The sequence below is a fragment of the Dermochelys coriacea genome, chromosome 1, assembly GCF_009764565.3.
Source record: "Dermochelys coriacea isolate rDerCor1 chromosome 1, rDerCor1.pri.v4, whole genome shotgun sequence".
In the NCBI taxonomy this organism is placed as follows: domain Eukaryota; kingdom Metazoa; phylum Chordata; order Testudines; family Dermochelyidae; genus Dermochelys; species Dermochelys coriacea.
Window position 1 is genome coordinate 252,198,492 of NC_050068.2, and position 26,877 is coordinate 252,225,368.

Consider the following 26,877-nt stretch of genomic DNA (forward strand, 5'->3'; position numbering starts at 1 on the left):
CTCCAACTAACAACATAGGAGTATACAATTCCAACTTTGAAACACCATCATCTCACTTTACTTGCAAAAGCAATTTGGTTTACTTTCATTTTAGTGCTGGCCAGAGATATTGTAGACACTCCCATTTCCCTCTCCCTCCAGTATATCAGATTGCAAATTTATTTTCTTTAACTAATTCTCAGTATGAGTTCAAGCACATATCTGGGTTGCTCTTGCAGGAGGAGATGAATTTTTGGTCTAAGCTATTTAGTTTTTTATTTCCTGAAGTAGCAGTTATAGAGCATTGTAAGGGCGACTTGCTGAAGAATCTATGATAAGTAAGACTTATGTTTCTGAGTCAACCAGGCTTGGCAGCTTTAACTCAAACACAGGTCAAGGTTTCCATTGGACTCAGCTTTTAGTGAGGCTGACTAATCTTTAATAAGCCCCTTCTTTGAATACCTCAGTTTCAACTTATAAGGAAACTTAAGTCTCAGACACATAGATTCAGATCCTCTAAGGCAGTTAGGTGCCTAACTCCAACTCAAATCCCTTTGAGGACCTGGCCATAGTCCTTTTGCAGGAAAATTCCCTTGGAAATCAGCGAAAGTTGGCCTGCATAAAAGACTATAAGACTGAGCCCTAAATTAGTTTCCATGGTAAAAGAAAGTCAGGTGACAAAAGAGCTATGCCCATGCTTTATATTTTAAAGGGCACATATTAAAGACAGGAAGGTCCTGTTGGTTTAATGGAAAGTTGTGGCATAGCCTTGGCTATGGAATGGCTAGTATGTCTCCATAGTAGTAAACCAGGTTACACAAATCCCATCTGGTAAATGAGTTTTATTGTTAGCAATTTTATTTGCATACAACAAAACAAAACTGTTACCTATTGCTTTTAAGACATATACAAGGATCAGCGTCTCAATCACTACATTGCCCAATATTGCTGAAATATACACTTAATATGTACTACACACTATATTTATTTAGCTCTGCAAGAACATGACAATCTGTTGACATAAAAAGTAACAGTGAACATATGCAATGTAATGAAAATAAATGGTAAGGAAGTTAAATAGTTTGCATGCAGTGAGACACCGAAGTAAGTGTTAGCTCAGCTGTGCATTTGTGCAGACAGCAAAACCTGCTAAAGAGATGCTACTCAAAGAAGATGTATAATTACATCCCCCCATACTGAAGATGTAAAGTAAATGCTTCAAAATATAGAATATCACAACGCACTATATATGGCATCTTGTCACTACTGGATATGCACATGTAACTCATTATTAGTGTTATTTTATGGAGCCATGATGGCCTATGTGCTTAGAAGAAACTGGGTTTACAGAAGAATGAAAAGCCACACCAATCATATTAGCTATTGGCACTTTTAGGAAAAACAAACAAATCAACCAAAACCAACTAACTAATTTCAGCAGAAATCCTTTTCATATAGTGGCTTTTACATTGTATTTATTGTTGAGGTTTTGTTAATAATGGATTTATATGGTATTACTATTATTCATTTAGAGTCATTTAAATGCTAACCAAGTCTTCTATCTATACACCTTTGACATAACTTAAAAATACAGTATATGCTAAGTGCAGCAGTATACTTTAAGATTAAACCATCAGCAGAAAGCAAAATAAAATCTCAAGTCTCCCTCCCACTCTATTTTCCCAATCTTTACAATAATAAACACCCTCATGATCAACTCTATTAAAGGCAGCTACCAAGACTAATAGTATCAGCATGGGCAGCTGATCTTCTGTCAATGCAACTAACATGGACTCTGTTTTGTAACCAGGTTGGTACCCAAGCTGAAAAAGGTCAAGGAGATCTGAGGCAACTAGATAATGCAAGAGCTGTTTCACCACAAATTTTTGATCACCTTAGTCAGGAATGAAGGCACCATGGATATTTTAGCTTGTTCTACAAGAAGCACTGAAGGAAGAAGCATGGAGGAAGATGTTATAGCATGGGACTGGGGATCAGAAGTTTAGTTATAGTTGAGTATCCTAAGTACTTGGATAGCACTATGATGGGAACACTATAAAAGCCTAAATTGACAGAGCCGGAATGTTTATCTCAGGCTCGATAGCAGATCCTGGACATGTCAAGTAACCTTCTATGTCTCGGTTTCCCTGATTGTAAAATACAGGTAATACTTCATGAATCTGAGACTTCTTAGTTAATGTTTTTAAAGCATTTTGATGTTCTTGCATGAATGAGTCTGCAAAAGAGTAAAATACTATTGCGTATTTTTTTTAATTCAGTCTTTCCAAAACACCACTTAAAAGTACTATATATATATATATATATATATATATATATATATATATATATATGTAACTATTTGTTTTAATACTGGCTTACTAAACATTTACATTTATTTAGTTTACAAAGCAGAATGATATGTTTACCAGACAGAAGAGAAATTAAAAGATTTTTTACAAATTTTAATTTCTTTCTTGAGCTATCCACTAAAAATAGTATTCTAAATGCAACTAACTTAAAATATTTAAAAATAAATGCATAAGCTTATTTTTTTAGTAAGAATATCTAGTTGCTTTTTGTTTCATCCATTTCTAAAATCCCAAGGGGGCTAGTGCTGTCACCTCACTTAACAGTAGTTTGACACCAATGTAATTCCATTGACTTAACTGGAGTCATTCCAGACTACACCTGTGTAAATGAGACAGAATCAGACCCTAAATGTGAAAGTTGTTTAATAATTCCACTTAAGTATAAAGGAAACCATGTATCCCGTGTTCCCAACAGCACCATGGATGCTGCTCTACTGTTATTTATAGCAGCAGTCACAACAAGATTTGAAAGCCAGCAGGAGATTATTTTGAAAGACTTCAAACTTGTGGTGGAATCATCCTTCTGTGAACACAATCACCTTAGTGGTATCACTATACTAGAAGAGAAGGTACATGGGCTACTTTCACTTTTGAAATAAGTGCCAGGGATTAAAGGTTTGCACAGACATTACCACACAATAAAAGACCCAGTGATAAAAAGGCATACTTCAAAGCACCAAAATGATGCCATTTTGTATAAATATACCTTGTTCTAAAAGGTCCCAGCTGGTATCCTTAGATTAGATTAATGTTGTTATACTCCATAAATATAATAGAGATAGTTGTAGTTTGGATCTCCTTAAAGGACAATGTTTGAATGAAAGATCTATTGCTTTTTGAGAAGTAAATATAAAAGTGGTGCAATAATAGATATTACAAAACTGATTTAAAAGTCCATAAAATGTAAAGCCCACAGTAGTTTTAGAACCTCTCATCACATGTTGAAACTTGTGTATGGGAAAGTTGTTAATGAGAAACACTGATTTCCTCTGCTTAGCTCAGGATGGTTCAAATGTCCAATTTGTGACCTAGCAAATTTAGTCCCTGGACTATGAGCTGTGGGAACACATTGCACATGGTGTGAACACAATATTTTAACACTGAAGGAGAAATCTTCACTAATGAGTCAGAAACATACTGAAAACACATCTCCACTAGTAACATCAGAGCATCTACTCTTTGACTAAATTTGAAGTCACTTTTGCAGAACAAAAACTTTTATAGCAAAATTCACCCCAGTGCAGAGGACCCACACAAGGTATTACTTAAGCTCCATGTTAAGGTGGCAAACTGCGGCCTCTTCTCCTTGCAGAGTGCCCAGTGTGTAGTGGAAGAGATGCAGATTTGCTATGTAGGGGACAGGGTTTGTGAGGACATGTAGAGCCTGTGTACTAGCTAGGGATACAGAGCTTAGCTCTCCAGGGGAACCCGGCATGGCTTCAGGCTGGGGCGGATGGGAGTGTAGGAAAGATATGGCAGGGTGGGTGAATCTGCTGCTAGTCATTGCCACGTTGTCACTGGGACACAGGGGCAATACAGTACCAGGGCTGCAGAAACTCCGCAGGCTGGTGAATGGAGAAGGATTCCCTCTTCTGCCAGCTTCCAGGATTCAGACAGAAAAGATGTGCAGGCCATGGACAGTCACCCAGGGCTGTGGTGAATTTTAAATAGAATTATGATATGCAACCAAAGAGAGCACAGAGTCACCCACAGAAGCCCCTTTTGTTGCTAAACTATAGGGATTAAATAATATGTGTGTGTGTGTGTGTGTGTGTTCATATATCATAAACATTCACACATTCAATAGAGTGATAATGTGAAATAGCTAGAATATTATTGACATTTGCATATAGTCACTTCAGCTAGTTGCTCTTGGAGGGGAGGACTCTGAGAAAACCTTCATTCTATCTTCTTGAGGGCACTGCAAAGAGTTCCCATCTCACCTGCACAAGAAATAGCAAATATCAGTGTTTGTCCTGTTTCAGAGTACCAGTCATGTTAGTCTGTATCCGCAAAAAAAAAAAGGAGGACTTGTGGCACCTTAGAGACTAACAAATTTATTTGAGCATAAGCTTTCGTGAGCTACAGCTCACTTCATCGGATGCATTGTCCTGTTAGTCTTACAGCCTGTTCTATACATTTCAATGGAACTACAGCACAGCCATATTTTCATTCCCTGAAAGAATGAAACCAAAGAGGCGGGTGATAGACTGGGCACATTAATTTCAGTGGATGTTTTGCATGAGTATAGACAGCAGGATCAACCCTTATATCTGGAGTTTTATCAGCCATAGATGCTGTGTAAGATCAGGGATGCAGCCAGTCAATTGGAAAGAACTGCTCATCCTGGAATGATGAAAGAAAATCCAAATGGTCTAAGGCTGTGAATATCCCCTTTTCCTTACTGGGGGCAGAGAGAGCCACAACTCTGGTTTCATCCTCCTGTGATATCACCAACCAGCCCTCCAAAATTTGCCAAAGCCCTCCAGCAAAAAAGGAATAACATCAAGATGAGATATTTCCAATATAAAAAGCAAACAATAAAGTGGGCAAACTACTTTGGGGGATGGGTGAAATTAGGAAGCAGTTTTTATACACCATAAAGGAAATATTTAGGATCTGATCAAATTCCCACTGGAGTGAGAATCAGATTTTTAATGGAGACAGGAGAAAAACACTTCTCCCCATTCAAGTCGTAGCTTTTGAGGAATCTAATATAACAAAACTGCAATTGCTTACTGCTGATGGACTCAGCTAAATTCTTCAACTGCTTTGCATTGTCCAAGACTTCAATTCTCTGGGTGTATGGATTGTAGCGAACCAAGAAAGGTCGAGGGATTGTTGAAGCAAATCTCCTGAAGGAGAAAAGACAAACACTTTTATGAAAACAACTGTTTCTTTTTAAGTAACCTGCTCCTTTGAGTTGGGAGGAGCATTTATTAATGTGAAGGATAGGGAAGCCAATGTAGTAAAGTAACTAAAGACCTACTCCGTGACTAGGCAGCAACAGTATTCTCCAGTGCTTTAGCAATATCTTTGAGGCTGACCTGGGAGGCTTTCCTATAGGTGTGTCATTTATTAACCACCCTTCATTTTTTCAAACAGACCCCGTTATGCAGTATTTACCATGCTATTATAGGAGTAATACTGGCTGCTGCTGATTTAACCCAGTGAGCAGGTGTCAGCATTTCCCAGACTTTAAATCCCCATTTTCCTATTACTAATGCAGAATGTGATTCCCTGATCCACTTTTGCAGCCCTTGGGGTTGCAGACCTTGACATGCATTAGAGCAATCTCAGGGCTTGTCTAACTTCTGATAGCTGGTAGCAGCCTCCAAGGTGCTGGAAAGCCAGTCAGAGATCACTGGAGCACAGTTTCATTCTGGCCACACTTTTTCCTCAGCCTTGCCAGGGGAGTCCTCAGCTGTGGGATTAGGGTTGCTTTACAGCCTCTTGGTCTGGCACTTATATACTGGAGCTGAAGATCTGGTCCCATAATTGTGGCAGAACACCTGTCATTTGCCAAAGCTCTCTCACTGAAGTTATACCAGATTAATAACTTGCCTTGGAAAATGGCTGTGCTTCTCAAGTCACCTACAGCTCTGTTACTTCAAAAAGTTTGAGAGACAAAGAGTGGGAGACTCAAGGGCTAGGTAATAGGCTACCAAGACCAAGGGCCTCATGTACTCTGTGGTAAAGCTGGACCAAATTCTACAGCAGCAACTCCTGTGTTAATTTATTCTATCAAATTTATTCTATAAATAAAATCCTTCATTCCCATCCCCCACAAATGCACACAGTTAAGGCTCATAGTTGAATATTGACATAAAATTTGTTGATGATTATGTTCAGCCATGCATATTTCTGGGCATAGGTGTTTTCCTCTATCCTTTCCAGGTGGCCAGCTCCACTCCTTGGGCCGTGGCTTCCACAATGTCCAGGCAACCCAACTCCAGAGGCAAACACCTGAATGCGGCTGAGGTAAACAGGCACAAACAACGGAGCAAGTCATATCTGAATATCTGGGGGGTCTAAAGGACATTCACCAGCTCATTGCTGTGGCAATGTATTGGCAATCAAATCTAGATATAAATTTGTAGTCATTGCTACCTATCCAAGCCATACGAAAGAAGAAGAAACTCCAGATTGAATTCAGGCCACGTTAGTAGTGACTGAAGCCACAATCCCACCTGAAGTCTTTATGGGTTGCCCCGTGTACATGTGGAGCTCTGCACAGAACCGTGGCCTAAACGTTGGCTTGTTTAGCCTAACTAAAAGAAGGTTGAGGAGAGATATGATTGCTCTTTATAAATATATCAGAGGGATAAATACAGGAGAGGGAGAGGAATTATTTCAGCTCAGCACCAATGTGGACACAAGAACAAATGAGTATAAACTGGCCACCAGGAAGTTTAGACTTGAAATCAGATGAAGGTTTTTAACCATCAGAGGAGTGAAGTTTTGGAATAGCCTTCCAAGGGAAGCAGTGGGGGCAAAAGATCTATCTGTTTTTAAGATTCTACTCGATAAGTTTATGGAGGAGATGGTATGATGGGATAATGGGATTTTGGTAAGTAATTGATCTTTAAATATTCAGGGTAAATAGGCCAAATCCCCTGAGATGGGATATTAGATGGATGGGATCTGAGTTACCCAGGAAAGAATTTTCTGCAGTATGTGGCTGGTGAATCTTGCCCATATGCTCAGGGTTTAGCTGATCGCCATATTTGGGGTCGGGAAGGAATTTTCCTCCAGGGCAGATTGGAGAGGTCCTGGAGGTTTTTCGCCTTCCTCTGTAGCATGGGGCATGGTTGACTTGAGGGAGGCTTCTCTGCTCCTTGAAGTCTTTAAACCATGATTTGGGGACAGCTCAGACATGGGTGAGGTTTTTCATAGGAGTGGGTGGGTGAGATTCTGTGGCCTGCACTGTGCAGGAGGTCAGACTAGATGATCAGAATGGTCCCTTCTGACCTTAGTATCTATGAATCTATGAATCTAAACGTATTATCATGTGATGGCTAGCCAGTGGTCTATAAGACAAAGGTTGGTGATATCAGTCCAGGTCCTTCTGGGCAAGTGTCAACATTCTAGGAAAAAGAATGTTCCTTCCAGATCTCAGTAAGAGGCCCAAGGGCTTCACTAGAAGTAGGAAACCTTAGCTCAGACACAGAATGGTGACTAAAAAAACAAAGGTAATCTGTGACCACAGACTCCTTTGTATTCACACCGTTCTAATAATTTTTGTACAAAATATGGCTTGTGAGGTATCATTTCTAAACTGATAACTGATCAATAATTTCATGGTGAAATGCATGTAGCAACATGATATGTAAAGTTATGAAATTCCCCTGTATAATATTATTGGCACATGTTCAAAAACACACAGCTCTGCCCAGGCAGAAGTATACTGAATAAAGAAATGTGTGTTTACCTCAGTAATACATATCGGTATTAGATAAGGTCCTCAACACAGCAGGGAGAGGAGATGGCAGGCAACAAAGCAAATTAGCATTTCAGCAAACACGTTTGAGAAGAAAGTACATGGAGCTTCCTTCACCACCAGACTTTATGTCATCTTTTTTTACTGTTTGAATAAACTTTGCCTTCAGGAGTAACCCTCAGAAGAATCTACTTCAAAGGTTAACTGGACTATGAAAGAAAGGGGCAAAAAACCCCAAGGTATCTCTCTCTTTCTCACCTAAGATGACAAAAGAACCAGACCATTGACATTGAGGGGAGATCCAAACCTGAGATTTTGGTCATCCATATTGCTGGGAATGTGTGTGAGGATTTTACTTGAACCAAGTGTAGCTTGTTAAGTTTTAGCTACTAAGAAAGAGTTTTATTTTTATTTCTCTTGTAACCGTAGTACCTGATACTTGAATTCACTTAAAATCCTATTTTGTTTTATTAATAAACTTGTTTTATTTTTAATCTGAACTAATGCAATGCTGTGTTTAAATTGAACGGTTTGGTAACTCCAGTTAAAGTAGCAAACTGTTGAATACTGATCCTTTACAGGGGCAATGGACCTTTAATATCTGAACTGTCCAGGAGAGGGCTGGACAATGCAGAATACATGCTTTTGGGAAAATTTGGAACTGGAAGTATGTTGGGGTCACCTTGAAAGTAGTAACCGAGACTGGTGGAAGCCAGAGTGTGACTGAGGTGTTGCTGACAGGTTGCTGGGGTCAGAGCTGTTGGATCAAGGCTGTAGCTATGCACACACACGCTCAGGGTGAGACCTTCATGCTGGCAGGCTGTTTGTAAGTGACCTAGTTTTGAAGCTACAGCAGTAAAGCATTGTAAGGCACCCATGGTTACAGGGCAGGCAATGACACAACCTCTCTCTGATCTGGATTGTACCCCAGATTGTGACACAGTCCCATAAAAGAAATAGGCAATTATCTTATTTCGGTGTAAAGCCCAAGTTGGAAATATATCCATGAGGTGTAAGATAAATAATAAACAATAATAGTTATTTTTATTATTAAGGGTTTCCATTGTGGAATAAAAGGGGGAAAGATTTGAGCAGCAGATGAAGCTACTAAGCAGAACCAGAAAAGAATAGTTGTTGTGAAAGGAGAACATGGCCCATGGATTTTGTTGTTAGCCTCAACTACAAGAAGCCAAGTCTTGACTGGGCATCGAGACTGAACTATTCTCTCATCCCTAGAAGGGATTTTCCCAGGATGTAATTGGTAGAGTAGCATCACTGCCTATGTCACACCTCTTCTGAGAAAAACTGAAGACTTCAGCCTTCAGGGCTATCAAGCTGACTACAGAACACATTCAAACAGTCCCCTTATGCACAGCAAAAGTTCAAAGAAGCTTTTAAAAGCCAGACCAGAAGTCTAAGACTTCAGAGAACATGCTCCTCAGCTGCAGGGGTCCACAAAGACCTCAGGGAGGTATGTGTGTGTGTGTGTGTGTGTGTGTAAGATATTGCCTATAATGGAGATGATTATTTTACCTTACTTTTTCCTTGGCATTTTTAAAACTTTCAGCAACATAGTAAACAGGCTGGAACTCAGTGACGGGGTATTTCTGGACTGCAGTCTTCTCCAGGTTAAGGGATTGAATTTCAGGTTTATCTGATAAACAATACTGTATGGAAAGAGTGAGAGATTTCTTTCCATTAAAAAGTGGTTTTGTCTGAATAATGAAGGAGGACAATGTTACTTAGACATGCACACGTTCAGTTATTCAGGACCTGCTCTTCCTCCCATTGAAGTCAAAAGGAATTTGACCATTGAGTTCAAAGTGAGGTGGAGCAGGCTCTAAATGAAGATAATGATCCATTTATGAAATATGACTTCTATGCAATATAACAGATTCATAGATTCTAAGGCCAGCCCTCCTGTTTAACACAGGCCATGGAACTTCTCCAAATCTGTTTGAATTAGAGCCGATTTTTTAGCAAAAACATCCAATCTTGATATACTAATTGCTAATGATGGTGAATCCATCACTACCCTTGGTGAGTTGTTCCAATGGTTAACTACCTTCACTGTTCAGTTCTGTACCTTATTCCAGTCTGAATTTGTCTAACTTCAATTTCCAGGCATTGGTTCGTGTTACATCTTTCTCTGCTAGATCGAACAGCCCACTATCAAATATTTGTTCTCCCCTTAAATACTTAAAGACTGTCAACTCACCCCTTAACTGTCTCTTTGATAAGCTAAATAGATTGAGTTTTTGAGTCTAGCACTATAAAGCAGTATATCCCCAAACTTTTGAGAGTCATGTCCACCTTTGCCCCTGTCTGCACCTGCCCCAGGGCAGGGAGCGGGGCAGTGGCTCCAGGAGGGAGGAGACACGGATGGGGTAAGGGGACCGAGGCTGGGGCCACAGCTGGGGGTGGGTCTGGGGCTTGGAGTGGGGCTGCAGACAGGGGCCGAGGCTGGTGGAGGTAGTGGGAGTAGAATCGCAGATAGGCTGCGGTGGGGGCTGGCAGCCAGGCCCATGGCTAGGTGCATCTCTACTCCCAGCCTTGCTCCCAGCCTTGGCCCCAGACCAGGAATGGAGCCAGGGCCAGCAGCTCACACTGGGGGCTGGCATGGGGCTGGGAGCACAACCACAATGAGGTTGGGGATGGGGCCAAGCGCAGAGCCGGGAGCCAAGGATGTGGCTGGGGGTGGGACCAGAGGAGAGCTGGGGGCAGGGAGGTGATGAGTGGCACTCCCTCCCATGTGGGGTGGCCCAGACCCTGCTGCGCCCTCAGACATTACTCCATGCCCCCCTGGGGATCGTGTCCCCCACTTTGGGACCCTCTGCTATAAAGCACATTTTACAATACTTTAATCATTCTCATAACTCTTCTCTGAACCTTCTCCAATTTATCGACTTCCTTCTTTAATTGAACTGAATACAGCATTTCAGTAACAGTTGCACCAGTGCTTAACACAGATGTAATATAATCTCCTTACTCCTATTCAAGAGTCTAAGCATTGCTTTAGCCTTTTCGTCCACAGCATCACACTGGGAGCTCATGTTCAGCTGATTGTCCACCATGACCCTCAACTTTTACAGAGTCATTTCCCAGTTCTCCACTCTGTAAGTATGGCCTGCGTTCTTTCTTTCTAGATGTATGGCTTCACATTTGGCTGTATTGAATTATAGTACTCCATTTAATTCAATCTGGATGCACAGAACTAAGTGAAGATACAGTAACATTTACATAAGAAACACGTAATTAAAAAAAACCCACGAATCATGTAGCTATTATGACGTGTTATTGGGAACAAACCTGCAACTCGCCAAATGAAGACAGCAACCCAGCACCATAAGCCTTTATTGCATCACCTTCTTTACAGAGTCCAAATTCCACCGTAAACCAGTAGACCTAACATGAAAATTAGACAGAAATAGATGATTCTCTAAGCAAACAATATCTGACCATGTGGCACTGATTTTTAAGTATTTGGAACTTACATTTGCTAGATAAAGTTACTATTTAAACCATATCTACATAGATAAAGTTTTTAAATAAAGACTGTTTTAAAATGGTTCCTTTTTACTGAACAGATCTGCTCTCTTTCAGTGAAATTCACCCCTTTGAAGAGGGTCAGCACGAGGTCTATGTTTCACTTATGTCCTACTTAAGCCATCCCAATAGCCACGTGTTTATCCAGATCTGCTTACTTTCCTGACAGAATAAATTATTTTTACAGCCTTTATATTTGTTGGCAGAATAGAGCCAATAAAGCTACACGAGAGAGAAATGGATTGTAATATGGGTTGTCAATCATTGACAGATGTTGAGTTTTGTTCCTTAGTGACACAAATTGTTTCCTGTTTCACATGTAGGGCACCAAGCTATTACAGAGACAGGGGAGAGCAAAAGAGACTAAATTGTTAGCAGAACCCTGACAATTGCTTATGGCTCAACTTGGAAGGAGCAGATTTTTATCAGTAAATGTTGGTAAACATCAATTTCACTGTACATGCACAAAGCAAAGAAAAAATATTCCCAAAGATAACAATTGAAATTTACAGATTGGTGGAGTAAGAAAAATGCTGCCTGAGAACTTACTAGAGTTTGATTTAAGGATATTTACTTTGTATATTTTGACATGTGATGTTAACACTTTGTGTTGTAACAGTTCTGAAGCTTTGCACTTTTCAATCTTAATGTCTACTACTGTCATTAAATTATTGTCCCCCCACATTATTTCCCACATCTGTGAAAATTTAAATGGACAAAAATGAAAACATTTAAAAAACAAAATTTTGTGCAACTGTGAAATTTTTAATGTTTAAAATGCTTAAAAATCAACATCAATATTAGCAGTCACATTTATAAAAAAAATAAAAATGGAATTCTGCCAAACCTACTTATACTGAGCTAGAAAGAACAGAGCTTGACTTTCAGCTGGAGTTCATAGAGCTCTGGGTCTCAGCTCTCCCACAGTAGGGTATGAGTAACTCCCATTGACATCAGAGGGAGTTATTTGTATCATAGGGTGGAAGAGCAGAGTCCTTGGCCAGTAGAACAACTGTCAAAGCTGTCTCTTCCTGCACATTTGCAGGAGAAATGAAGTAACTGCAGTATCTCCTTACCAGAAAGGGTCCAGCTAGAGCACTATACTCTGGATCTTCTTGTTTAATCACAACTGTAAAGTCAATAAGGCTCAGATAGGATAAGCATTCTTATTATCCATTAAGGCAAGTGTTTACCAGTGGGATTTTTCAAAGTGCTTGTCATTGGCCTAATTCTGCTTCCATTAAAGTCAATAGGAATTCCACCATTGATTTCAGTGAAAGTAGAATTAGGCCAGCCCTCCACCCCAGAACTTCAAAAGGTATTGAGGCACTTCACCCATTGAAATCCATGGAAATCAGGTGCCTAAATAACTTCTGAAGATCCGGGCCTGAGAGCTTTGCAAAATCCCATCCTAATGTATTAAATTACCGTAGCAAGTTTCTCAATGTATTCATCCGGCGCTCCCAAGGATGCAAGTCCAATTTCCTGCAATAATAAATCATTGTTCTTCAAGCTGTTTAGTGCAAACATTGCTTCTAATATGCCTTATTTCATTGTTCACTTTTTAATTACCATCTAGCACCACCACACACAAATGTTAACAGAGTACCTTACCCTAGTGCACCAGCAATTGTTAACCAGAAGTCCCTATGGAAGTTAATGAGGGTCTCTGTCTAAATTTCATTTGCATGGTGTGACCCATTGGACCTGGCATGTAGCCCATTTACACTGACTTCAATAGGCTTTGGATCAGACCAATAGTAAGCAACCAGTAGAACCTTACAATAAAAAGATGATAAGTCAACCACAAAGCAGATACTTTAAATATTTATTATTTTCCCTGGTGGAAAGTGAACATAAGAACATAAGAATAGCCATACTGGGTCAGACCAAAGGTCCATCTAGCCCAGTATCCTGTCTTCTGACAGTGGCCAATGCCAGGTGCCCCAGAGGGAATGAACAGAACAGGTAATCATCTAGTGATCCATCCCCTGTCGTCCATTCCCAGCTTTTGGCAAACAGAGGCTAGGGACACCATCTCTGCCCATCCTGGCTAATAGCCATTGATGGACCTCTCCTCCATGAACTTATCTAATTCTTTTTTGAACCCTGTTATAGACTTGGCCTTCACAACATCCTCTGGTAAGGAGTTCCACAGGTTGACTGTGCGTTGTGTGAAAAAATAATTCCGTTTGTTTGTTTTAAACCTGCTGCCTATTAATTTCATTTGGTGGCCCCCTAGTTCTTGTGTTATGAGAAGGAGTAAACAACACTTCCTTATCTACTTTCTCCATGCCCGTCATGATTTTATAGACCTCTATCATATCCCCCCTTGTCATCTCTTTTCCAAGCTGAAAAGTCCCAGTTTTATTAATCTTCCTTATACGGCAGCCATTCCATACCCCTAATTATTTTTGTTGCCCTTTTCTGAACCTTTTCCAATTCCAATATATTTCTTTTGAGATGGGGCAACCACATCTGCATGCAGTATTCAAGGTGTGGGCATACCATGGATTTATATAGAGGCAATATGATATTTTCTGTCTTATTATCTATCCCTTTCTTAATGATGCCCAATATTCTGTTCACTTTTTTGACAGCCACTGCACATTGTGTGGATGTTTTCAGAGAACTATCCACAATGACTCCCAGATCTCTTTCTTGAGTAGTAACAGCTAACGTAGACCCCATCATTTTATATGTATAGCTGGGATTATGTTTTCCAATGTGCATTGCTTTGCGTTTATCAACATTGAATTTCATCTGCCATTTTGTTGCCCAGTCACCCAGTTTTGACAGATCCTTTTGTAGCTCTTTGCAGTCTGCCTGGGACTTAACTATCTTGAGTAGTTTTGTATCATCTGCAAATTTTGCCACCTCACTGTTTACCCCTTGTTCCAGATCACTTATGAATATGCTAAATAGGACTGGGCCCAGAACAGACCCCTGGGGGATACCACTATTTATCTCTCTCCATTCTGAAAACTGACCATTTATTCCTACCCTTTCTTGCCTATCTTTTAACCAGGTACCAATCCATGAGAGGACCTTCCCTCTTATCCCATGACTGCTTACTTTGCTTAAGAGCCTTCAGTGAGGGACCTTGTCAAAGGCTTTCTGGAAATCTAAATACACTATATCCACTGGATCTCCCTTGTCCACATGCTTGTTAACCCCCTCAAAGAATTCTAGTAAATTGGTAAGGCGTGATTTCCCTTTACAAAAACCATACTGACTCTTCCACAACAAATTATGTTCATCTATGTGTCTGACAATATTGTTCTTTACTATAGTTTCAACCAGTTTGCCCAGTACTGAAGTCAGGCTTACTGGCCTGTAATTGCGGGGGTCACCTCTGGAGTCCTTTTTAAAAACTGGCTTCACATTAGCTATCCTCCAGTCATTTGGTACAGAAGCTGATTTTAATGATAGGTTACAGACTATAGTTAGTAGTTCTGCAATTTCACATTTGAGTTCCTTCAGAACCCTTTGGTGAATACCATTTCATTCTGGTGACCTATTACTGTTTAGTTTATCAATTTGTTCCAGAACCTCCTCTACTGACACCTCAACCTGGGACAGTTCCTCAGATTGGTCACGTAAAAAGTGCTTCCCCATAAGCTCATATGAAATGGTTCCAGATGCTAGGGACACAGTGTGAAAAGAACCTACTCTTATCTCAGGAGCTACCTGTGAATTTGAACCACAGAGATATCCATATGGGTGTAAAATACCCAAAGTGCAGAAAAAATACAAGCCCCACTCAAGAATGTGTACAGCTAACTTGCTCTAAAACACAGACTGCATGCTGCAGAGTCAAAGGCTATGTCCTCGCTGCAAAAAAAAAAAAAAAAAGGGGGGGCTATCTTGATGTAAAATCCTAGCAGGAGACAAGGCTGCTTTTGCTTAGATGTAGCTAGCCAAAGTAAACCCCTGGGCTGTGGGAGTGTGTGCACATGTGGGGGTGGGGAGACTTGGGGGTAACAGGGTTGACCTCCACTTACTACACCAAGGTAAAGACTATCTGTGCCTTGTTTCAACTAGGATTTACACTGACTTAGCTATCTTGATGTACAAACACACCCTTTGTTGCAGTGAAGACATAGCCAAAAGCTCAGTCCCTTCCTGAGGTTTGGTGAGATTAACAGAGAAATTAAAAATTAACAACATATAATACAAAGTAGCAGCTCAAATTTTCTTCAGCAGGTTTGACGGCTCTGAGGGTTCCAATCTTACCTCATCTCAGCTATTCTGATGCCCAAGTCACTCCAACTCCTGTATATCAGATTGTGGTAACAAGCCATCTGACTCAGATATCATTTAACCCTTTCTAAGCAGGATTAACACCTGCTAAGAAGGTGTTAGGCAAACACTATCAGCCTGTCACAAGGGATATGGATTCAAAAACCAAACTACACAATAATGAAATCTATATTTTGTATACACTAGGGTTTTTTGCATGAAATTAGTCTAATTTTTTAAACAATAAATAAAACAGGTCCTACTTAAATGTATGTAAAGTCAAATTTTAAATCACATTACATACTTTGCATAACAGATAGGCCAATGTGCTTCAACTCTGACTGAAGGGATCACTGAAGGATCACCACTTCTAGGAGACAGGGGAGTGCATTTTCTATGCCCATTCAGTTCTTAGCAACTTTGTTGAATCTGCCAATGCAGCTGCCAATTAATATTATGTTTACCTGTCCGTAAAGATCTAGACCTTTTCACATAAATTGCTGAACAGTGGATAGATAATAAATACGTGTTTTTACATGGGAAACTGACCCACCTGACCTCAACTAGATTTGAAACAATAAGCTAGAAGCTGAAAGCTCCCTAACCCTTTACTAATTTTCTGAATTATCCAGTTTCTGGCATCGTAAGTAACAATGATAGAGTAATGTATGCACTTACCTGGGAAAACTGAGCAAAGCTAATGTCAGCAAACAGAGGTACATGTCCTAGGAGCTCATGGCAAACATCACTAGAGAAAATAAGCTGTATGAATTAACTTTATTTCAAAAAAATCTGTAGACTCACTAGTGTCAGAGTCTCTCCATGTTTACAGAGAAGAAATCAAATTAGAGAAAAATGCCAAGATCCAGAGGGAAAGGAATTTCTATCTCAAATACTTCTGGAGCCCACGCTACTGTGCTATCTGGGTCTCTCACCATTTATAACAAATTTATGCTCACAATAGCCCTGTGAGGAAGGGAAGTACTGTTTCCCATATTTCACAGAAGAGGCGCTAAGGCCTGGGGAAACTAAGTGATTTGCCCAAGGTCACACAGGCACTTTATGGTGAAGCAGTGAATTGGGAGCAGATCTCCCAAATCCTAGGCTAGTGCCCTAGCCGCTGGACCCTTCTCCCTTTTCATTTTGTTAACAATAATCACTGCTAACAGGTGAAGAAGGGAACAGTAAAGCAAATCTTGGCTGTAAGTAAAATATACCTTGTATATTCAGCCCTGCACAGAGAAGCAGCTCAAGACCTATGCACCACTTAAATCCCACAAAATTAGTGCAGAGGCTTTGTGCCAGCCCTTTGCACAGGATGAACATAACTCTCTTTGAATTCCTGGGCCAAGTTTACTGAAACCAACACCTGTAGGTGTAAACTATACCTTCCTGAACCACCCTGGGCCCCTGCAGCCCAGAGGGAATTCTCCCTGCAGAAGGAGATGCTGTGTTGGAGTTGTTTCCCTCACATGGACTTTTCAGCCATGGAAGTAGGGGGCAGCTTTAGTTTATCATGTGGCCTCACAGGAAGCAAGCTGACTGGCTGTTGAGGGGATGAACTTTGGAATCTGCCTGGCCAAGCCCGCTTTGACCTGTGCCACTCACTTGTTGCGCTGCTGCAGCCTCCCGCTGGCAGACTTCCCTTCACACTCCTACACATGTGGCGGTTTGCCAAAGCTGCAATTCTTGTGCTTAAAGCTCCCAGATGGCCAGAGCATGTGTTTCAGGAAGAGTGGGGGTAGGGGTTGCTGGTAGTTGGAAAGGCAGAGAGGAAGTGGTGAGGCGGTGTGCAGCTTTGCCATATCCCTGGCAGAAAGGATTGGGTGGGAGAGAAAAGTAGAATAGGAAGGAAGAAGGAAAGAGGGAGGAGGAGGAGATTCTCCAGGCAGCACAGGAGCTCCGGAAGGTACTCAATACAACTCTGCTGTGCAGTGGGTGGGTAGCTACAGAATGGACATGCGGGGGAACACGGTAAGTTGTGCACAGCAGAGCAGGGCTCCACATAGATCATCATGGAGGGAAAAGGAGTAGTGCAGGCTAGGTGCAGGGAGGAGGCTAGTGGGTCTGCAGTTATGATGTGTCAGTGGCCCCAAGCCCCTGTGAAAGGGGAGTCACAGCCACTATTGCAGAGCAGGGACTGGAGTAATGGCTCTTGAGGGACTGTGAAGTTGCCTTCAATTTGCAGGTGGGGTTGTTTGGGAGGATAACACCCACTGCACAAAATGGTTTAACTCTGGTTTTGTGCAAGGGAAGGAGACAAATTTAACCTAGAATGAGAAGAAACGAGAGAGGGAAGAAAGAAGAATGAGGCGAGGAAAAAATGGAGGGAAAGGCAGAAGTGAAGAGAAGAGTAGGAAGTAAAGAAATAAGGGGGAAAGGAGAAACAGAAAAAACCCCAGATTTTTTAAAGAAAAAGAGAAAGAAAATAAACACAAGGTAGAGTTAGCAAGACCAAAGGAAAAATGGAGAGAGAGAGAAAGAGAGAGAATTAAAGATGGAGATGAAAGGAGGCGAGAAAGGCATAAAGGAATGTAAATGTTGCAAGAAGGAAGAATATGAGATCTCTGACAGTCAGTTAGTGAAGCTGTTCAGTTCAAGAAGGGCTAGTAGAGGAGGGGACAGCTTGCAGAGACAGAGCTACACTTTCTCGCTAAGGAGACTAGAAATCCCTTCTAAAATGTTCAGATGAGAGCAACAATATAATGGGGATACCTCAATATGGCACAGTGTCATGCTTTGCCATGAGGATGGTATATTATTAATAGGGCCCCACCAAATTCATGGCCATGAAAAACGCATCACGGGCCGTGAAATCTGGTCTTTGGTGTGCTTTTACCCTATACTATACAGATTTCATAGGGGAGAACAGCGTTTCTCAAATTGGGGATCCTGGCCCAAAAGGGAGTTGCAGGGGTCACGGTTTTGCCACCCTTACTTTTGCGCTCCCTTCAGAGCTGGGTGGCTGGAGAGCAGTGGTTGTTGGCCAGGCGCCCAACTCTGAAGGCAGAGGCACCGCCAGTAGCGGCACAGAAGTAAGGGTAGCAGTACCGCAACTCTCCCTACAATAACCTTGAGACCCTCCCACAACTCCTTTTAGGATCAGGATCCCTACAATTACAACACTGTGGAATTTCAGATTTAAATAGCTGCAACCATGACACTTATGATTTTTAAAATCTTATGACCATGACATTGACCAAAATGGACTGTAAATTTGGTAGGGCCCTAATTATTAACAATAGAATTAACTGCAGTTATTATTTACTAACCCATTATTTAGTTAATAACTGCAATTATTATTTACTAACCCATTATTTAGTTAACCTCTGCAGCTTATGCAGCCCTGTCTACCTTCAGCGCCAAAGTACTTACGGTTCCGGTGTGTACATTGGTTTAGATCCATGGCGGATGTATTGTGTAGAGTGAAACACTCTAAATGCCAAACCAGCCAGGAAATCCCGAGAAGACAGCAGGCCAGCGACAGGGCGTAAGCGGAATCCAGTGCAGGCTTTAGGGAGAAAAAGGGTCCATTTTAAAAAGTCTATTGGACTTGGTTTATGCCTCTCCTTTCGGTCCTGGGAACTGGACAGAGCTTTGCATCAGTTTTCTCTCTTAATTATAAGCTTCTCCATATAGTGGAGAACTCCCTACCTGCCTAAGGTACTTACATGGATACCGTCATCACAGTATCTCTGTGCCTCACCGTCTTTAATTTATTCAGCCTCGACACATGTCTGTAAGGTAGGAGAGTTCTTTTATCCCTATTCTATTATCCCTATATGGCCCTGCTTTGAGCAGGGGGTTGGACTAGATGACCTCCTGAGATCCCTTCCAACCTGATATTCTATGATTCTATGAATTCTATGATTCTATTTCACAGGTGAGGCCCTGATGCAGAGAGTAACTAAGTGATTTTCCTAAGGTCACACAAAGTCTGTGGAAGAGCAGGAAATTTAACCTAGGGCTCTCAAGTCTCAGGCTAGCACCTAACAGCTGGACCATCCTTCTTCTCTACTGGGCTATTTTAACACAAACATACTTTGCAAGAATCTTGAAACATCTTCAAGTTGTGGAATATTATCCTCCTGGTAGCCACAGTATTTTTCCAGTAGCGGAAACACGTGGTTGTGTTCATAGCAAGCGTGAGTTGGATAGAGAGTCTTCAGCTCCCTGAAGACTATGCCCCACGTTTTCTTTTCTTCCTCTGTGTAAGTCACTTTAGGAATAGGCTGCCCACTGTAAAGCAAAGAGCATTTTTAATCCACAGTGAAATGGATACACCTTAAACCAGCAATATAAAGAAGTGGCTTGTGTCACCGACATCTGTGCTTGTACTCCCATCCGGAGCTGGACAGGAGTTGATGCGAGTGACGAAAATCGCTCTTCTCATATACAGCAAGAGAGAAAACAATGTGATGGAATAACTCTACTGAATTCAGTTGAGCTACGCTGTCATTTAGATTGTACACTCCTAAGGGCAGAGGTTGTCTCTTCCCCTGTGTTTGTTCACTGCCTGACACAATGGGGGCCTGATCTCAGTTGCAGCCTTTTGGTTCCAGTGTCGCAAAAATAAACCATGTTTATTTTGCTGCTGCTGCTGCTGATCTGCTAGTAAAATTCACTGGCTGCTGTCTTTCATTGATTTTCCTTTATTGATGTGCAGAGGGTTGTTGCATTTCATGCCTATTGATTTGTTCTGATGTTCCTACTGTGGTCAGGAAAACATCAGTTCTGAAGATGCACAGCTCTTACTGGTTTAAGTATCTTGGAGATGCTCCTAATCATCACTAAATACAGATTTTGGTAAATTTGATTTAAAAAAAAATGAATAACCCCTGGGTCAAATTCTGCCTCAATCACGTGTTCATGGAGCTCATGCTGATGTTAACAAGAGTTAGGCACCATGAACTATGAATTTGGCCCTATTGCCTTGGAATTAATCGGGGGGAGGAAGATTCCTTAGCAATAAAGAAAAGGGCCATAGGTGAATCCCCCAGCTTTTAAAAATCAAAGGGTTTTAAGCAACTTAATAGGGTTAGCAGCACTACTGGAATAATGCTAGGGCTTTCCAAGCCTTGAGATTCATTGTTAAACTCCAGTGATATCCCACCGCCTCCCACTCTCTCATTTTAACTTTGGCCTGGGGGCAGCTCCCCAGTAACTCTGTAATTTTCTGCCTGTGTGCATCAGTCTTCCTTGATCTATGGAGCTTTAAACATGCTCTTGAATTATTAAGATTGCTGGGGGGACCACTGCTGTTCCTACAGCACTCACAGTTCCTAATTAAACTTTGGGCCACCTTCACAGGGCTGGAGAAGGAAGCAGAGGCTTAGCGCACTTTCAAATATCCATCAAAAGGTCCCAGAGATCAATAGGGCAGGGACTAGGGAAGGAAGCAAGAGAAAAGGGAGCCAAAAGCAAGGGAAAGAGAAGGCAGGGAAGTAGGAATTCACGCTGAGGAAGGATAAGAATAAAATGAAAAAAGAAAAAGGAGCAAAGGAGAGGAGAAAGTCAAACAAGCAGCAGATATGGGCAGAAAAGACATGCCAGGGGAAAGCAATGGGCTGGGGGGAGGAGGGGGGGAAAAGATCAAAGGAAAAGAGGACAAGAGAGTGTGAATCCATTCATTACATGGCTGTCCCACTTCGTGTAGCTGATATTTAGAGGTAATGGCACCTGGAATTTATAGTTACCCTTTAAAGGCCCATCAACCTTCCCATCAACCCCAACAAGCTCCAAGTTCACAGGGGACCCTCTGTGCCTGGATCTGCCCCTTTTTACACAGATGGGAACTAAGCTGCCTTCATAGCACTGTTTCTCACCCCTCTGCTGAACTTGCAACAGGGCATCTCTGCAGGGCTCGGGATCTGAGCGTGCAGTTACTGGGTGGCTGGCTGGCTGGCCCAGGGTGGGACCAGAGGGGTCTACACAGTGCCCCTTCTTCTTTGTGAAGAATCCAAAAAAGCCAAATTTCTTTGCCATCTTGTAACTGTTCTATTATTATTCTATTATTTAAAAGCATGGAGCTCGAGAACTCCTGACAGAATACGAAGTAAACGCATAAAATCCCAGCCTGGTCTGTCTCCCAATATGGACACATCTTAGTAATACTGTGGGGTCTCATCCCCCGAATTTGTTTCAGGTTTGGTAATAGCTATTTTTGATACTTGTTCTATCATTTTTATATAAAATTTGGCTGAAGTCTGCAAAGTAAGGGACAAATTCTGCTCTCAGTTAAAAGGCTACTATTCCACATACTCCTGTAAGTGGGGATGTACCTCTGTAACCAAGATCAGAACCTGGCCATATAGGCTTACCCAAACTTTCTAGCCAGCAAGCAGGTTCCTCTCAGATTTCTTTGACTCCTTTCAAGTAATTAAACAGAGAGGTTGCATCTTTTGTCTTGTAACTTAGATTATAAGCGCTTTGGGGCAGGGACTGTCTTTCTGTTTTGTGTTTGTACAACAGCCTGCACAGTGGGACCCTAAGTAAAATTAATACAATAAAATAATAATAATAATGGTTTAAAAATCATGAAACATTGGTCTAATCCTTTGAAGTCAAAGAGAGCCTTACCATTGACTGCAAGGATTGGGCCCATTAGGTATAATATAAAAGCATGAATGACTTTGGGGGAGAGTTTTAGTTCCTATTGTCATTCAAATTGACCGTGAACAGAAAAAGAAATAAAAAGCAGAAAACAAAATGAAGTCTATCCTAGGGAAGTGGATCTGCTTCATTTGTTTATTTTGCTTGTGAGATGAGAACCTAAATTGCTCAATGCAGCTGGATCAGACATGATAAAAGTAGAATAACAAGCACTGGATTAACAAGAGGACCATACGTTATTCATTATTTTAATAGTGTGTGCAGCTCCTTTAATGTAAATTATATACACTCTCCCCCTCTCCACTGTTTAATATGGAGAATACCAGAAGCTATATTATTCAGTGCTCAGGTCTTTGTAGTAGCATGTGATACTGTTGTACAATTAGACAACAAAGCTTGGTGCTGGAGTGTGGTGAAGGGACATGTTCTCATTTGAATGTTCGCCTTGAGCAATTTACTTTTGTTTTGCTGTAATTTTGGATAAACGCATTTACAGGAAGATTTAAACACACGCCAAGAGAGAAGCTGCCAACAGCAAAAAGGAAATCCCTGACAAGAATTTGTTGTTACGGTGATGAAAGGGCAGTCATAGCGTGGGAAGCATTCACTTGTGTGACTGGTGTCTCTCCTGCGTGTGTGGTTCACACTCACTGTCTGTAGTTGTAGGCGATGTCAGCAAACTCCTTTCTCCGGGCCCGGTAAACAGGATCTTTGAAACCCTAGGAGGAAACAATTAAAATATACTCCTCTTGCTTAATGGGAACAATGCAGGGTTCAGGCCTTAATCCTGCTCCCCCTGAAGACCTTGGGAGCTTTGACACTGAATTCAGAGGGAGCAGGAAAGCGATCTTAGGCTAAAATCGAGATCCCAGCCCCCAGTGTGGACACCAAGTGCACAAGAGCAAGCAAGGAAGACTGCTTCTTCCCAGGCTGAATGACTGCTTTGCTGAAATAGCATATGCAGGCTGTTTACATCCTCCCACCAGACGGTGTGTGGGAGAGAGACAAGAGGATCCATTTAGCAGCAATTTCCCAGCCTTACTCATGTCCTGCCTCCTCCAGTTCTCTGCATGCTGCCAAGCAGGGGGCTCACAAAGAGGAGAGCTTCACTTATTACCACACAGGGGGTGTGCACTCAGATGCATGGCTCCCCCACACATTTAAGCTAAAAATCTCACCTCTTATACATGTATTTTTCACAAAGTTCATCTGGCCAGTGAGGATTAGGCCTCACCTGAAGAAGAGCTCTGTGGGAGCTCAAAGCTTGTCTCTCCCACCAACCAAAGTTGGATCAATAAAAGGGATTCCCTCACCCCCTCATCTCTCTCATATCCTGGGACTGACACAGCTACAATGCAACATACTCCCGTCTTTGTCTGCCTTGTCTATTTAGAATGTGAGCTCTTTAGGGCAGGGCCTGTCTCGCACTACGTGTATGTACAGTGTTTAGCACAATGGGACCCCTGTTTCAGCTGAGACCTCTAACTACTACTCCAATATACAAATAATAATGGTCATTTGGTTAACCCCAGCACAGTACAAGATGAAACGGGATCTGGGGACAACTGTGAAACAACCAGGTATCCAACACAGTTGTATTAGACCAAAGTGTGCTCATACACCAAAAGGGACCAGGTGATTTGAAAAGTTATTTGTTATAGAATAGAATGGCATAATAGAACATTTATCCTATTTTTAGCTCCCACGTCTACCTAAATGATAGCAATTGAGTGACTCCTAGTTTTTCCTCCTGGTTACATCCTAAATTCTACTATCCTTTCTTACTATACCATATGCTTCGTTGTGCTTTGATTTTATGAGAACATAGAGGAAACTGACCACTAGCTAATGAGTTCTGCCAGGTAGAACTGAGCAGCTTCATTCACTTTAATACCTGAGTTTTATTTCTTTTTTTGCTTTCAAGAGCAACATTGTTTTATGACATGCTCGTATCCCAGTGCAACAAATGAGAAGGCTATTGATTCAGTTTGCTGAAGTAATTGCATCTTCTTTCATTCTGTTTTTCATATGACCGCACTGAATATCATGAATCATTGTACATGATACACAACGCACTTTGAATTAAGCAATAGGTAGTGAATGACTAATCACCCCATCTCAATTAAACTAATAGCAGCAATTTTTGCTACACTGCATGTAATTTATTTATAATGAGCCTGTCTCAATTAAACTAATAGCAGCAATTTCTGTTGTGCTGCATGTAACTTGGTGTGTTTTGACATGAAAATAAGTTGTTGTTTGGGAGAGGGTGGGAATGGAAAGTATATTTGCATCAAGAAAAGTCTTTAAAACACTTAAGGATTCATGTGCTGACTAGCACAAACAAATGTACTTTCATTATTTAAATTGCAAGCCCCTTGGAGCAGGGACCACTTCTTTTACTGTGCCTTGCATCATAAATGCCATATTGGCATGCAACAAATAATATGCAGGTGTCAATCAACTATACGTTCATTATAAAAGGAAAAAAAGCTCATAATATCACCATACTGGAATATGGTGAGTGTCAACTTTCTGTGGTCCATGAAGTACAACATGGCCAAAAAATTGTTCGTCAAGATACCACATCCCAGAATCCTTTGCATATGTGTAGTTGGGAGAAAGTGAGTGTGCCTGTGATGACTGTGGGCTCTGGAGAGCCCCAGCTGCCATAATGCTTGGGGTTGCTGGCAGTTGCATAAGTTAGAGCAGCCTCCAGACTGATCTAATTTATGTCAGGGACCAGCTCTCAAACAACCCTAGTTATGGGAACTGCCTTTGTGCCTCCCTGGACCACTAGAGTTACCCTGGTATAAAACATGTGACATGAAAATCCCAATACTATAAAGTTGTTCTTTGTTTAAAGGTAGGACTTGTTTCTTACAGGGTGGTCTGCATCCAGTTCAGCTCCATAACTTAGGATCTGATTGGCAAATCTGTCAAGCTCCTGGATAGTTCTCGGGAACCACGGCACTACAAAACAGAAAAGAAAATACAAATGAGCTCTTTTCAGTTTAGCTTATCTTGGGGGTCTCATCTAACTCTTTCCATTTCTTTGATATAAATATAAAGTAGGATAAACACTGGCTAGATTCACTGGTACTTTTCGGAAGTGTTGCACTGCACCAGTGAAGCAATGCAATAGTCAACCCAGCTTCATGAGCCAGTTAAATTAGGTTTATGGCTGTTTTGCATTGTTGGAGCAATGCAAAGCAGCTGGAGTGAATCCAGCTCTAGGCATTGTTTGCTTGTGATGGTTATTATTTATTGTTTTTTTATTGATATTTCTTGAATGATCAGAACATAGGAATTACCAGACTGGATCAGACTCAAGTTTCATCTAGTCTAGAATCCTGTCTCTGACAGTAGCCAGAGTCAGCTGCTTTAGGGAAGGGGAAAGAAACCCTGCAGCAGGTAGATATGGAATAATCAGCTCCATGAAAGTCTCATCCAATTCCTAATCTCTGCCACTTCATCTGGTTTAAGCCGTGAAGCAGTATACAAATTAAACAGCACTCTAGTACCTCTGATTAGTGTAGTATCAATTAATGGACATTGCAATAACGCACAAGGTGTCATTTCAAACAGCAGGAACAGATCTGTTTGTCCATTGCCCCATGACTCTCAAATGCATTTGCATCAGTGCACTGTAGGTGTAAAATGCTACCAACACTGATTTCAGAGTCTTTTGCATCCAGCGTGTACTCACACTGCATGAGCGTGAGAACTACATGAGGTGCAGGGCAATAGAGAATCAGGCTCCATTTCTTTTTATGTGTATCAGAGATGGAAAAATGGCACCCAAATCTCTTGAGAGCAATTACTATAATAGGAGAGGGGATCATTACAGCTCTTGTGGTGACAACAGCACTGCTGTCAGCTTGGACGTCACATGGGGCTCGCACTCTGCATTCGTGTGCCTTATTCTCTTCATGCAGGATACAAGTAACTGCCATTGATAACATCCCAGAGGGCCCTGGAGTTTAAAGTGGAGGGTTCAAGCCCAAGAGCTCTCAGTGTTCTCTCTACCAGCTGAACTGCACCGTGACTTATATGAATTTAGCCTCTTTCATAAAGGTGCATCATTCATCCAGCGAGTGCCTTAAAATGCTTCCCATGCCCTGCTTTCTTCCCTAAGGAGGACGCTGCTGCTGAGCGAATCAATTTTATGTTGTTTAACATTTTGGTTTTTAGTTAATCTCAGCTGCCAGAAAAGTTCTGCACCCACAGCTCTGGAAAGGGAAGTCCTGTATAAATCCTCCAGGGTGCACAGCCAGCTGCAGCGCAATCCCTCCCACAGTGCCCTGCTGATGTTCCCCAACCCTGAGCCTCATGGACCACCTAAGGGATGAGAGGATCATTCCATCTCCAGGCCTGTTCAGCCCTTGGTCTCTCTGCTGAGACTCACAATAAAGAAGGCATTTATGGGGGTAGGGTTTAAGTAATGCGGACACCTGCACATCGGAATTGGAGTCAGACCACTAGCTCAATTCACACAGGCCCCGGAAAAGCAGGCTGCATTTAGGACTACTGGGTGGCATGCTTCCGTGACATGTGAATCTGTGCCAGGGCAGTGTTATGCACACTAATGTGAGAGTTGTGCTATTGTCTTTGTGCTTTTAGAATTCCTGCTGCAAACAGTTTCTAAACATCAAAACAGGCTCTTTTAGTGCGGTGTTTTTGTTTTTT

General features: G+C 41.5%; 1 protein-coding gene across 1 annotated transcript in view; it reads right to left on the minus strand.

The window, feature by feature from the left end:
• Nucleotides 1-809: 809 nt before the first annotated feature.
• The window catches only part of PAH (phenylalanine hydroxylase), a 59,802-nt gene continuing 33,734 nt past the window's right edge, over nucleotides 810-26,877 (minus strand). Inside the window, exons 4-13 of the mRNA XM_038412718.2 lie at nucleotides 25,073-25,161; nucleotides 22,840-22,907; nucleotides 19,619-19,815; nucleotides 18,952-19,087; nucleotides 16,255-16,324; nucleotides 12,763-12,819; nucleotides 11,098-11,193; nucleotides 9,322-9,455; nucleotides 5,088-5,203; nucleotides 810-4,291 (exon numbers count right to left, since the gene is read on the minus strand). Coding sequence (XP_038268646.1) covers nucleotides 4,248-4,291; nucleotides 5,088-5,203; nucleotides 9,322-9,455; nucleotides 11,098-11,193; nucleotides 12,763-12,819; nucleotides 16,255-16,324; nucleotides 18,952-19,087; nucleotides 19,619-19,815; nucleotides 22,840-22,907; nucleotides 25,073-25,161 — 1,007 coding nt within the window. The 3' untranslated portion in view covers nucleotides 810-4,247. The remainder of the gene's footprint in view (nucleotides 4,292-5,087; nucleotides 5,204-9,321; nucleotides 9,456-11,097; nucleotides 11,194-12,762; nucleotides 12,820-16,254; nucleotides 16,325-18,951; nucleotides 19,088-19,618; nucleotides 19,816-22,839; nucleotides 22,908-25,072; nucleotides 25,162-26,877) is intronic.